We start from the raw sequence: 13,475 nt of genomic DNA on the forward strand, positions 1-13,475 counted from the left end.
TTAGTTGCGTTTTTAGAATCGATTAACACACAGCCCCGTTGCTGGCCTTGTCTTTGAATCTTATCAAAGCGCAAGACCGACAGTGGCAGATATCGGCGATAAAGTGGTTTGGTTGCTAAAGATAACGAAATAATGTCACACCAATGCCGGCTGGGGATAATTTTAGCTTGTTTGAGATTTGTTTTGCTTCACGGACGAAAAAAAGCCTCTTCATAAAGGTAAAACATATTAATAAATCCATAAACAGTTTAAAAAGCGCAAAAGCAAAAATCAATGTGTGTTGGTGTGCTCAAAAGTACGCTTTGCACATATTCTCTTCATTTTCCTAAGTATATCCGATTCAAAGTTCTCCTTCTCTCCTTCCCACCAAATCGCTCCGGCCAGTTACGGTGATGAGGGCCTGACAACATACACCAACATGGCTTATAAATAAACGCGATACTGTGTGTGTGTGTCTACAGTCGTCGCTGGCCGGTCGCTGACCAAGTCGTCCAACTGTCTACAGCCGTTGGCGTACCGACGGCAGCAGCGACGGCTCGAAAAAGGGTCGGCGTAGCCAGGCACGATTCTCACTGCCGCCCAGTCAAGATCGATCAACCGCGTCGGGTGTAGGGGCGCTTTCGCGAGAGCAATATGCAAAAATAGTGTTACCGCACCAAGGGAAGATCAGTTGAATTGAGAGAAGATTACACCTGCGTGCTGGAATCTTGCTTTCTTGCACATTCAAATATCTTTCCCTTTGTTTGGAACGCTTCCGAACGAAACCGAACGAGAGAAAGGAAGTTCACGGTAACAGACACAAAGGTTAAGCAAGGAAGGTTAAGACGTCAGTGGCTCTTACTCGGACTTTCACCTGTGCTTAGTAAGTCCCCGTGGACGGTGTGGATGTGTTGTGTTGCTGACTTTGCTTCGGGGACCAAACTACCAAACGTGCGGCAATCAGCAAATCGAACCAAACCAATCCATCTTATCTGGATCGAAGGTGGATTTGAGTGTTTGCTTTGGTAGTGGCGGTTTTGCAAACCGAACGAGGCTGCAATGATGGCGTTGCTGGTTTTGGGTCACTTTGCCGTGCCGGTGCATCTTGGTAAGGTGTTGAATTATTTGAATTATAAACACTGCAAAGAGGGTGTTGATAAGCCGATCGGATCAGCTGATATTGAGCCCGAGATTGGTGCAATTTTCTTTTAAATTTTATTTATTTTTAATTTATGATCTTTTATCATATTGATCATTGTGATTTTTCTCTTCTAATAAATAAATTTATCTTTTTATTTCAGCCAACGTGCGGGTACGATTCGTCAGCTATCGCACGAAACGACCCATCGGGCTTATCAGCGCACAGTACGACAGCTTGCTGCAGCCGCACACGATCTTCAGCGGAAGCACCGGCAGCAGAACCTGGACACCGGCCGGTGGAGTCCGGCAGGATGGCGGTGTGCCGTTGCTCGATGCGCTCGGCTACAGGTGTGGAACAGTGCTGCCGGGTCCGCCAAGCATCAGATGCATTTCCACCACCAGCTGGCTTGGCGATCAACCGTCCTCCAAGGTTGAAGTCACGGTACAAACGCTAAAAAAGAAAGAAAAAGAACAGCAGCAGCAACAACAGCAGCAGCAGCAGCTCGCCAATGGTGTATCGAACGGAGCTGCTGCAGCACCAACCGCGGCAACGTCGAAAGTACTTACCGACCTTGGTACGAGCGCAGCGAACGCTCCGGTCGGTGCCAGTACCGGCGCTAGCGCGGACGCACAATCGCAAGCCCCGGCACCAGCGGCCGCCGTTGTCGCGGCCGCCCCGGTTGTGAAGAAAACCCTGAAGCAGCGCATATGGGCCGAGCTGGTGCACTACTACCACGGCTTTCGGTTGCTGTTCATCGACATCAACATTAGCCGGAAGCTGCTTTGGCGCGTACTTAATGGGAAAACGTTGACGCGCCGCGAGCACAAGCTGCTCATCCGGACGACCTCCGATCTGTTCCGGCTCGTGCCGTTCTCGGTGTTTATCATCGTGCCGTTTATGGAGCTGCTGCTGCCGCTCGCGATCAAGCTGTTCCCGGGCATGCTGCCCTCCACCTTCCAGACCGCGACCGAGCGGGAGGACAAGATCAAGCAGAACCTCAAGGTGAAGATCGAGATGGCCAAGTTCCTGCAGAAGACGCTCGACGACATGGCGGTCCAGAACAAGGAGCACCGGTCGCAGGCGGCCAAGGACTTTAGCGAGTTCTTTACCCGCATCCGGACGACGGAGAACTTTACCATCTCGAACGAGGAGATACTGAAGTTTTCCAAACTGTTCGAGGACGAAATTACGCTCGACTCGCTCAACCGCCAGCAGCTGCAGGCGCTGTGCCGCGTACTGGAGGTGTCACCGATCGGCACATCGAACTTGCTGCGGTTCCAGCTGCGCCTGAAGCTGCGCAACCTGGCGGCCGACGATCGCACCATCCAGAAGGAGGGCATCGCGTCCCTGAACCTGTCCGAGCTGCAGGCCGCCTGCCGGGCGCGCGGTATGCGTGCGTACGGCGCCTCGGAGGAGCGGCTCAAGTCGCAGCTGCAGGAGTGGATCAATCTGAGCCTGAACGAGAAGGTGCCACCGTCGCTGCTGCTACTGTCCCGGGCGCTTGTGCTGCCGGAGAATTACCACGGGCGATAAGCTGAAGGCGACGATCTCGTCCCTGCCCGACTCGGTGGCGACGTCACGAAGGCGGCCATCGGCGAACGGGAGGGTAAGATCGACAACAAGACGAAGATCGAGGTGATCAAGGAGGAGGAACGCAAGATTAAGGAGGAGCGCGAGGAGGAGAAGGAAAAGCAAAAGGAGCAGCAGGAGCTGGTCGACGGCGCTCCGGTCCTGACGGCCGATGGCAAGACGGTCGAGCCGGGTACGGTCGCCCGGAGCAGCCGGAGATTATCTTTGCGCCGGCACCGGCAACGACGATCGTGCTGGACAAGATCCCTCCGCAGCCGCACACGGTGGAGGAGATTTCGAGCAAAGATCTGGAGGTGCTGGGCGATGCGCTGGGCACGCTGAGCAAGGACAAAAAGTCGCTGCTGGTGGAGAAGGAGGAGATCCGGACCTGAAGGAAGAGATTGCCGACTACCAGGAGGATGTGCAGGAGCTACAGGAGGTAAGTGTGGTGCAGTGGGGGTGAGAAGAGCACCTAAAAGTGAAGGAAATAAATTGACACGAATCGGGGTTTCAGGTTGTCACTGCTGCCAGCAATCAGGAAGAGGTACAGGTGAAGGAATCGCGTGCCGCGAAACTGCTGTTCAAGAAGGTCAACTCGATGATCAACCGCATGGACACGGTACTGACGGAGCTGGAGCGCAAGGAGAAGCAGCTAAAGGAGAAGGTGCACGCGGCCGAGCAGAGCGAAGAGGTACAGAAACCGCCGGCAGCCGACGAGGAGCTGGTGCGGATAGACGAGCTGATGTCGGCCATCAAGAAGGTAAGGGGGGATCGGGAATTTCTTTAGCATCTGTGAAGGGAGCATTACATTTTAATTTCCCCAATTGCAGATCCAGAACGTTACGGACGATTCGCGGTTAGATCAAATTTCTAAGATTCTCGGCAAAATTGATGACGATCAGGATGGCCAAATTAAGGTGGAGGACGTGTTGAAGGTAGGTGTCATAGCTCCCACTTTGAAAATCAGTAAGCGTTCCAGCTATTTATAATCGTGCAATTTGTACATGCTTCCCCACCATCAGGTCATCGAAACGATCGGCAAGGAGAACGTGAAGCTGAACGCGAAACAGGTGGACGAGCTGATCGATCTGCTGGACAAGGAGGAGGAGCTGGAGGCGGAAGACAAGATCGAGAAAGCGCTCACCAAGAGCCTGGAAGCAAAGAGAAGCAAAAGGAGCAGAAGAAAAGGAGAAGGAAAAGCTGCTCGAGCTTACGGATAAGGCTACGGATCTAAGCTCGCTGGCGCCACCGCCAGCGCCAAGCACCACGGCCTCGACGAAGCAGGTCAGTTCTGATGCAATGCCCCAGCTACCACCGTCACCGTCTTCATCGACTTCATCATCCCCGCCACCACCACCACCACCACCAACCTTCCTCGTCGACGGGAGTGCCGCCGAAATGAGGCACGGATCGTTGAAGTGCGCAATGCTTCTCTGCCCCCCTTGTATCCGTTGCTGTTGGTGGGAGACGGTGTTGAATAGGCTGATGAGACGCTATCAGTAGGACTGTTGTGACGCTGCCTGTGATCGTACGATCTTAAGCTTTCCTTCATTAAGACCCAAACGCGCCCCGCATTCATTTTCCCGTTGCCCGGTTAAGGTTCGCGCTTCATACCGTACCGCCGAGCACGGACCGAGGGGCTGTCTGTCTGTCTGTCTGTCTGTCTGTCTGTCTGTCTGTCTGTGTGTGTGTTGTGTGCATGTTTGCATGTGCGGTCCCACTCCAACCACATCCTGTTTCATTGGGTGAATTCCTTCTCTCCTCTACTCGCACGCAGCAGCTCGACGACGGTACAGCGATTATCGACGCGGACGCACTGCAGAAGGTGGTGGAGGAGCGTAAGAAAAATGCCAGTATTAATGGAGCACCAGGCACAGCGGCAGCGGAGGTAGTACCGCCACCGACACAACATCGTCCAGCGGCACGGGCAGAAGCGAGCAGCACCGGTGGGGGGCCACCGAAGAACAAAATGGTTTGAAGCGAACAAACGGCGCAACACAACCGCAAAGTTTTAGAGCTAATTGTAACTCCGTCAGGGCTGTGCTGCGTTTGCGGTTGTAGCAAACGGTTAAGAACATTGTTTTCTTAAAAAAAAAAACTTCTTCAAAGAAGCGACCTTCGGTTACACAGAGCAAACGAAAGGAGTCCAACGAAAGTGGCAACCACGAACCAACATTTCCCCCTCCTCTCTGTAGGAAAATCAAGCAAAAGTGCACACGTCCCAGTGAGAGGTTGAAGTGCAATTCCTTTACACACTCCTGCCTTGTTGCAACTACGGAAGCTGCCTTTTCACCCAAGGCTTAGAGAATTCTGTTGCCCGTTGTAAAGCAAGCTGCACTACTGCATACATTTCCTTTTACTACTGCTTCCTCGATCCTCTTCATTTTCCCTCTCGTTGCCCTACAGAAGGTCGCTGAAAGTGTCTGCAGCAGATACGGTTTAAAATTTAACACCGAAGACAACCTCGATGACGAAGACGACGACGACGATACCCCAAAAAAATACAATTTTGTGAGTGTGTGTGTGTGTATGGTGGATCCATCTCACAAATGCTGGTGCTGTAGGAAATGCAACAAAATCGAGTGCGGAAGACAAACCCAAAACAAATTTACCGTTGTAACAAACGACCCGATCGCATAAATAAGTCAAAATGTACAATAAAAATGGATAATTTATTAGGAATGTTAATGGTGACTATCTCGTTGTTACTTGATTTGTCGTTTCTACTTGAGACTATCCGAAATATGTGCTTATTTTATATTTAATCTTGCTTGATTAAAGGGTGTCTGCGTGATGCTCATGTGGAGTGTTGTTCTCTTATGCATGGGACGACTTTTTTAATATAGTTAATTTGGCCAGGTTACAGGACTACGCAACGAAATTTCAAAGATCCCCTTTACTGTAAAGAGTACGACGAGAACAAAGGTCGCGAAACCCAATTAAAATGAGTTACTTATGAGTTCCAGGAACCAATACTGATCATAACGGTCCTCGAACTGATCATGTATCCATACCTTCCCTGGAACATATCATGAACCCATAATGATGGTGGAACTGATACTGAACCCATACCGGCTCTAGAACCTATCATGAACCCAAAGCGATCCTGGAACCTATCATGAACCCATACCGGTCCTGTAACCTATGATAAACCAAACCGGTCCTGGAACTGATCATGAACTCATACCGGTCCTGGAACCGATCTAGAACTCATACCGGTCCTAGAATCTATCATGAACCCATACCGGTCCTCGAACCTATCATGAACCCATACCGGCCCTGAAACTGGTACTGAATCCATACCGGACTTGGAACTGACATCAAACCCATACCGGTCCTGGAACTACTCATGGTTCTATATCAGTCGTGAACCCATACCGGTCCTGGAACCGATCATGATCCCATACGGATCCAGAAATAGCTCTCGATCTCATTTATTTCAAAAACAGTACCTGGAACTGTTCCGGATTCGGAATCGGAACGATACTTAGACTTGGTCTGGGTATGGAACCTGTTGGGAGCACCCTGTATCGCGATTATTGATCGGTTGACGGATAAGCCGATCACTCCCAATGATACGCGCTATCAGCGAGAGAGTGACGAGTTACGGCATCTTCGCTCCCGACCGACCCGTACGATGGACGTATTGCAATCCGGTTTGTTATTGTTCTATAAGTGTACTAATTTATATATTACATTGCATTGTAGATAATAAATCCATGCCATTTTAACAAAACAAAATAACCAATAAAATTCCAGTTCCAGTCAACAAACAAAAATGAGATTAGCGTAGGAAATTATTGTAGAAATTAGCGTAGGAAATTTCGTAGAATTTATATAGAAAATATGAGTTATTGTTCTTCTTACAAAATCGACCTTTTTTCATTTATTTAGTCCTATTCCCATAGGTCGATTCCCATAGGTGCAAAATCGATAGATATCTGCGTGATCACTGCGAGATAGAGAAAGCGTGAAAGAGAGAAAAGGATACACAAATCGCTTCACCTGTACACCATTTTGCTTGACGCAGTGTAGTTTATCCTTTACCTGCAACAAAAAGCGACGCTTGCTGCAGTTTTGTTTGCTAACTTGATTCGGATGGACGTGTTTCTGAAATGATGCTCCGTTTGTGGCTGTGTCTCGGTGGTGTGTTACAAGTGGCCAAGATCGCTTACGGACAATCTTCTGCCCCGCCCGACGAAGTCCTTGGTTGTCGTTTGGAAACGGGCGAATTGGTTGATTGGTAAATAAATGCTTCCGTTTTCAATTCATTTTGCTTCCTTTTGTAATGTCCTTCTTCTTCCTCTTCGCGCTAGGTATTACCTATACAAGCTACCGAAGGAGTCTTCCGAGCGAGACTCCCCGACCAACGGGTTGCGGTACACGTTCGTATCGTCGAAGGATGGCGGTGGAAAGCACACCAAAGGATCACCACTACAATGGCACACTGCCCAGTACAGCGTGAACCAGTCCGAAAGTGCACCCGGCCGCACGATTACACCCTCCGGCCGGCATCCGTCCACCGTCTTCACGATCCTGTACAACGATGAACCCGCGAACGCACCGGTCGACATGGAGCGTGGCCACACGAAGGGTGTCGTCAGTACGGACGGTACCGCGGGCTATTGGTTGATTCACTCCGTCCCAAAATTTCCACAGCCATTGGGACCGATTACGGATACCCGCACACCGGCATGATGTACGGGCAAAGCTTCCTGTGCATTTCGCTGAACGCAACGCAGATGGAAACCGTTGCCAGGCAGCTGCTGTTCAACGAGGTGACGGTGTATTCGAAGAGCGTTCCAGCGGCATTGGCGGCCCGCTTCCCTACGCTACAGCGTGCCGCCCAGATGGCACCGGTCGATAAGTCGCCACCGTTTTACAGCGCCCAAACGATCCAATCCCGGGCCGGTGTGGAGTTTGTGACGTTCGCGAAAAGTCGCCACTTTGGGAAGGAGCTGTACGCGGACTGGATTGCGCCGGCACTGGATGTGGGGTTGATGGTGGAAAGCTGGCAACACGGCAGTGGCAATCTGCCGAGTGACTGCTCATCGGATGGCCGCCGGCGCCGGCACAGTGTGCTGAATGTGCGTGAAGTGTCTGTTGGGCGGGAGGATCGGTTTTCCACGCTGAAAGATCACTCGAAGTGGGCAGTAGGTGGTGCGGGTGGTGATGGTGGAGTGAAGGATGCGAAAGAATGGATTTGTGTCGGAGACATTAACAGGCAGGAGCACCAGAAGCAGCGGGGCGGTGGCAGCGTATGCCAGTCGTCGAAGCTGGTGGCCGAACTGTACCGCGGCATGATCGATGAGGTCGAACCGTGTCCGAAGTGAAAGAAACGAGTGAAGTACGTCGTGTAGGAGAAATATACGGAAGTTTTTTAATATGTAAGCGTGTTTTAAAGTGCCTCTTAGTTGTGTAGCACAAGTAGCAGTAGTGTGTTAGTTTGTTTAAGTGCTGTAGAATTTTAGTTGCATGCTTACCTTTTGTCCGTAGTGTAGTGTGCCATGGATAAAAGTATCCCCTAGCAACAATCGACAGGACTCGTACTCCAGCCATGCTTCACCAAAGGTACGTAAACTAATTACCAATAATTGTAAATTAATGTCGGTCTACGGTTCCAAAACACTAACAAACTCATTTCCTTATCTATTGTTTAATGATTTTATTAGAACAAATGCAAACACTTACTGTTCCTCCCAACTAAATCCCACCGGATTACGCCTTTCCTATCTTCCGCTTGATGCTCTTCACCAGCATGGTCGTGGAGACGTCCCGCTTTGCCACCTTCTCAACCGGCTGCACCACCTTCCCATTCTCCTCCCTCACATCGTTCTCTGCCAGCTGGCGCTTGCGCAGCTTCGTCTCGATCAGCCGCTCCATCGCTTTCGTCTTCTTAAATGCCGGATTCGTCGGATCGATACTAAAGTCAGGCTTCGAGTAGATCGCACTGAACCGGGGATCCTCCGTGTTCACCTCAAAATCGTCCGCTGCCGCCTTCCGATTTCGCTGCTCCTCGATCTCCCGCCGGCTCTTCTTCAGCAGGGCGCGCCGCTTCGACTTCGACACCGTGCGCAGATCGATTTCACGCTCCTGAATGGCGCGCAGATTAAAGTGTGCCCGATTGTCCTCGCCATCGTCCAGCATTAGCTCCAGCTCCGCCCGGCGCCGTTCGTTTTCCTCCGCCTCCCGTTCCTCCTCCTCCTTGGCTCGCTTGATCGCTTCGCGCTCCTTCTGTTTCGATTTTTGCTTCGTTTGACCCACGCCGAACTCTTTCTCGTCGAAAGCGCTCGCAAAGAATGGATCGTTTAGATCGACACCGTGCGGCAGATCATCCTCGGAGCTGTCGTCCTCGGTGGCTTCCGCGCCCGAACCATCCAGTTCGCCGCGCTTCCGGCGCTTCTTCAGCTCCTTTCGGCGCTTGTTTTTCTCCTTCTTCTTTTGCAGAATCTTCTCGAACGGATTCACATCGTCCTTGGGTGGCTTGGCGGGTTCATCGTCCGATTCGGCATCGGACTGATCGTTGTTTGCTTCGTCTTCCTCCTCCCCGTTCACCTTCCAGCTGAACTCCAGGCCGACCTTGTCTTCTTCCTGCTCCCTCTCCTGTTCTTTGATGTCGTTCAGCAGAGCACGATACTTTGCGATCATTTTCTCCTTACGGCTTCCCTTCGGCTCACCGTCCGAGTCGGTACCGTCGCCATTCTCCTCCTCCCCAGAATCACTATCACTGCCCACTGGTCCGACTCGTACGACCGGACGCTTGGATTTTCTACTGCCCAAACCATCCTCATCTTCGCCCTCCTCGTCGCTGCTCGAACACACCACGTACTTCTTCAGCTCGGCCTCGGGCAGATCTGCCCACTTGCCGTCCCGCAGCTTCTCGTTGAACTCCTTCCGCTCGAGATCGTTCTCGTCCCACGTCAGCTCCACCTTCGACTGGTGCAGTGCGGCCGTGCCGAAGATACGCGGCACGTACTTGCCCACCTCCGGCAGCTCGGTACAGCGATCCTTCGGCGCATCGTCAAACTCCATATCGTCCGGAATGAAGCGCAGGTCTAGCTTGTTAGCCGTACTTTCGTACTCGATGCCGTCGCACTCCTTGTAGATCTTATCGGCCGTCGCGACCGAATCGCACTCCACGACGGCATAGTAATATTTTAACCGATTAAGCTGATATTCGCGCAACCGTTCCTTCTGTACCTCTTCATCCTCCTCCTCTTCGTCGGAGTTTTCAATCGTGCGGACAGTCAACTCCTGCGGGCCTCGTTCCTCCTCTTCCTTCATGCGCTGTTTGCCATACTCCGATGGATAAATCTACGGAAATCGGACAAAAATAAAAATAAAATTCTCTCATGTATAAATTTCCCTCGTGCATACTCTTACCGTTACACTCTTGATGGCCGAACCCGGGGGAAGAAATGAGCTCAGCAGCACCATTACATCCACCGCCCGGATACGGTCCCAGTCCATATGGCAGACGGCCAACCGTCGGGTGGATTCTTCCGTCCGCTCCGCTTCCGCATCCAGCTCGCCCCACACGTGCTCAATGAACACATCCTGTTCCTCCTCCTCATCACCGTCCGAATCGTCGTCGGAGGAAGACTCCAGCAACCCTTCTCCACGTGCAAAATCCACCTCCAAATCCTTTAGCCGGTCCTTCACCTTGCCCGACAGGCCCGCTTTCTTTTCCTCCTTCGTCAGCTGCAACCCTTCGGCACCTTCATCCGATTCCGATCCGGCCCGACCCTCCATCGCCCGCTCCTCCCGTTCCCGCTCGCGGGCCGCTTCCTCTTCGTTCTCCTCATCCGAATCGAGATGGTAAAACTTGCGCATCAAGTCCGAGTCCGTTTTCTTAATCTTCCGGCCGTACTTATCCATCGTGGCCTTCTGATTGAACCGCTCATCGTCGAACATGGCCTTGAAGCGGCTATCGATTTTGACCGTTTTCTTCGACTTTGGCATGCCATGGTAGCGCGGGTTGTTGATCAGATGGGCGAACCGGTCGTCGTCCCACATCTTCGGCGCATTACCGTTGCCGTTGGATTGCTGGGTCGAGCTGTTTGCTTGTTTTTTAGCTGCTTTATCACCCTTTCCTTTGCCGGCGGGGCCGGATTTTTTCTTTGCGTCCTTCATCGCGATTGACAAACGAACTGAACTAGGTAGGAATGGTAAAATGCACCGGTTTCATATGATTTTCACCGCGAGAAACGGCACTGCAACGCGAATGTAAACAATACGGCATGGACGGGTTGACAGAAGCGTTCAGAGCACGTAAATAAAACCCAGTGAAAAAACTAACCCAATGCTGGTACACTGTAAAACTGGGTTATGAGAAATCAAATGATTTTCTTCTATTATTTAAATGTTCTCAACTGATATATGTTGCGTAATAATGAAATAATGGTTATGGCATGTACTATGAATAAATTTCTCATCGAATTGTTGGTAAACTATCGTTTGAATGTCCGTGCTCCCCACTTTGAGTGCAATGTTGGGTTTCCTAACCTAAAAACACCACCACTGACAGTGGATTGTATTGGAACAGGCAGCTCTGACAGTAGACGTTGAAAACATACACACACATCATGTAACAGAAAAGTTGTGTTGTTTCGCAAAATTTAGTGTGTAAATAAGGGTTTTAGCTCGCCGGTTGGCCGATTCTTAGCCAGAGTGCCGATCAACCGCCCGGTACTGCCAGCATGCTTCACATATACCGCACTACAGCTCGTTCTAAACGAGCGCTCATCGGGTATGGTCACATCCGGCAGATACTAGTGCCACCGACCGGGAGACAACAACGATCACCCTTATGCTGGCCGATACGGCATTGCAGTGGTAATGCAAACGTGGATACAAATGCTGCATTTACAGGGAGAGTTGCACATTAATTTTTCGTTTGTTTTTATATGTTGTAGCCAATGTGCGAACGTTCGACACAATGCTTTCCACCCGCCGTGCGGAAGCGAGAAAGAGCATACTGGTGCAGGTGAGCTCGGAACGATCATACAACGAGCTGTACCACTATTGCTCACAGTTTGGCACAATCCAAAGCTCGCACCACTACCGCGTGGATGGCGACGGGGATGGCGATTGCCATTACATACTGCTCGAGTTCGGCTCGTCCGCCGAGGCGGATGCGGCCATGCAGTCCGGTGTGTTCAGTACCGAGCGACCAGGTGTCCGGGCCCGGTCAATCTTTCTCTGGTTCCGCACCGGCCCCAAACCGAAGCTGATTGCGCAGGAGGAACCGAACCGGTCGCTTGCCCTGATCGACGGCACCCGGCCGATACAGGAGGCGGAACTGAATGGGCTCCTGACGGCGGCGGAAAGCATCGACGACCAGGTGACCATTCTGCACCGCGTTACGAAGCTTAACGATCTCGGCAAACGGTTGCGTTTCCTAGCCGTGCGACAGTTGGAATCTTCCCTGCAGGGAATGTTCCCCCAGGCAGTGGCGCATCCGTTCGGGTCCTCCGTCAACGGGTACGGCCGGATGGGCTGCGACCTGGACGTGATAATGGATCTGGACTCCCGGTCCGGGGAACCGCCGGATCGAAACTCACGGCTCGTGTATCACACCAAAGCAACCAACCCGAACGAGCGGACGCAGGTACAGCGGCAGCTGGAATCGATCGGTGACGTGCTGCAACTGTTTCTACCGGGCGTGAACAGTGTGCGCCGGATACTGAAGGCGCGGGTGCCGATCGTCAAGTACCACCACGAGCATTTGGACCTGGAGATTGACCTCACCATGAACAATACGGCGGGCGTGTACATGTCCGAGCTGCTGTACCTGTTCGGCCAGCTGGACGCCCGGGTCCGTCCGCTCACGTTCTGCGTGCGCCGCTGGGCACAGTCGGTCGGGCTGACGAATCAAACGCCCGGCTACTGGATTACAAACTTTTCGCTCACCATGCTGGTCATGTACTTCCTGCAGCAGCTGGCCCGCCCCGTGCTACCGTCGATCAACCGACTGATTCAGCTCAGTGCCAGCTTCACATCGCCAAGCAGCACGCCGGTCACGCGGTTCGGCGAGGGGGAAAGCGAATGGGCCTACACGTTCCTTAAAAATTCTTCCATCTACGGTTCGTTCCGTAGCGAGAACGAGGCGACGCTCGAGCAGCTGTTGGTGCAGTTTTTCGAGTTTTACTCACAGTTTGACTTCAGCCAGCGCGCAATCAGTCTCAACCTCGGCTCCACTATACTGAAACCCGACCACAGCCCGATGTACATCGTGAACCCGCTGGAAACGGTGCTGAACGTGAGCAAGAACGTTAATCTCGAGGAGACGGAACTGTTTCGGATGCAGGTACGCAATGCGGTGTGGCTGCTGGAAGCGCATGGGAAGGAAACGGGCGCACCGACCGAACCGTGGGGTCTCGTGAGCCTGTTCGGACCGAAGCAGCAGGAGCGCATTACGCCGCAGATGTTCTTCACCAAACGGCTGCTGAATGTGAAGGACATCTTCGATGAGGTGCCGGCGGACGCACCGACACAGTATCGCAACCCGGCCGTTAAGAGCCAGGTGGCGGCCATACAGCGTGCGACAAAGGCGGAACTGCACAAGCTGGGAGCGGGAGGTGGTGGTAGCAGTAATCGAACGGGCGGCGTCGAACCGAGGACATCTTCCCCGATTGAAGGCACGGGCGTAAAGCTAAAGCGAAACACGAAACGGCGGTGATAGGGGGGGGAGTCGTTGGGGCGAGAAGTGTTAGGTTAGTTTGCGGGGAAGTTAATAAAAGTGAGTGACGACACACTAACGAGCTAGCGGAAATCCAGATGAGAA

The 13,475-nt window shown here is 52.2% G+C and overlaps 3 protein-coding genes and 1 pseudogene across 3 annotated transcripts; 3 read left to right on the top strand and 1 right to left on the bottom strand.

Moving 5' to 3' along the window:
• The first annotated feature begins 974 nt into the window (after positions 1–974).
• Positions 975–4,793, top strand: LOC121602877 (annotated as a pseudogene).
• A 1,852-nt stretch (positions 4,794–6,645) lies between these two features.
• LOC121602879 (deoxyribonuclease-2-alpha-like) lies at positions 6,646–8,075 on the top strand. Its single transcript, XM_041931638.1, is given in 3 exon segments — positions 6,646–6,932; positions 7,006–7,355; positions 7,358–8,075. Coding segments are annotated over 3 exon segments (1,143 nt in total). The 5' UTR covers positions 6,646–6,804; the 3' UTR covers positions 8,023–8,075.
• A 223-nt stretch (positions 8,076–8,298) lies between these two features.
• LOC121602878 (ESF1 homolog) lies at positions 8,299–10,931 on the bottom strand. Its single transcript, XM_041931637.1, has 2 exons — positions 10,073–10,931; positions 8,299–10,003 (listed from the first exon to the last, which is right to left on the bottom strand). The coding sequence occupies exons 1-2, from the start codon at positions 10,820–10,822 to the stop codon at positions 8,408–8,410; spliced, it is 2,346 nt and encodes a 781-aa protein (XP_041787571.1). The 5' UTR covers positions 10,823–10,931; the 3' UTR covers positions 8,299–8,407.
• Positions 10,932–11,230: 299 nt separating this feature from the next.
• On the top strand, positions 11,231–13,472 carry LOC121602875 (poly(A) RNA polymerase, mitochondrial-like). Its single transcript, XM_041931636.1, has 2 exons — positions 11,231–11,524; positions 11,605–13,472. Exons 1-2 carry the CDS (start codon positions 11,389–11,391, stop codon positions 13,368–13,370), a joined length of 1,902 nt encoding a protein of 633 aa, XP_041787570.1. The 5' UTR covers positions 11,231–11,388; the 3' UTR covers positions 13,371–13,472.
• Positions 13,473–13,475: the final 3 nt, after the last annotated feature.

The sequence above is a fragment of the Anopheles merus genome, unplaced genomic scaffold (genome assembly GCF_017562075.2).
Source record: "Anopheles merus strain MAF unplaced genomic scaffold, AmerM5.1 LNR4000672, whole genome shotgun sequence".
In the NCBI taxonomy this organism is placed as follows: Eukaryota; Metazoa; Arthropoda; class Insecta; order Diptera; family Culicidae; genus Anopheles; species Anopheles merus.

Bases quoted from the DNA above. Each gene is read 5' to 3' on its own strand.
- LOC121602878 (XM_041931637.1), bottom strand. From the start codon at position 10,822: ATGAAGGACGCAAAGAAAAAATCCGGCCCCGCCGGCAAAGGAAAGGGT. The intron at 10,004-10,072 runs GTAAGAGTATGC...CGATTTCCGTAG, and splicing joins CGGCCATCAAGAGTGTAACG to ATTTATCCATCGGAGTATGG.
- LOC121602875 (XM_041931636.1), top strand. From the start codon at position 11,389: ATGCTTCACATATACCGCACTACAGCTCGTTCTAAACGAGCGCTCATC. The intron at 11,525-11,604 runs GTAATGCAAACG...TATATGTTGTAG, and splicing joins GCCGATACGGCATTGCAGTG to CCAATGTGCGAACGTTCGAC.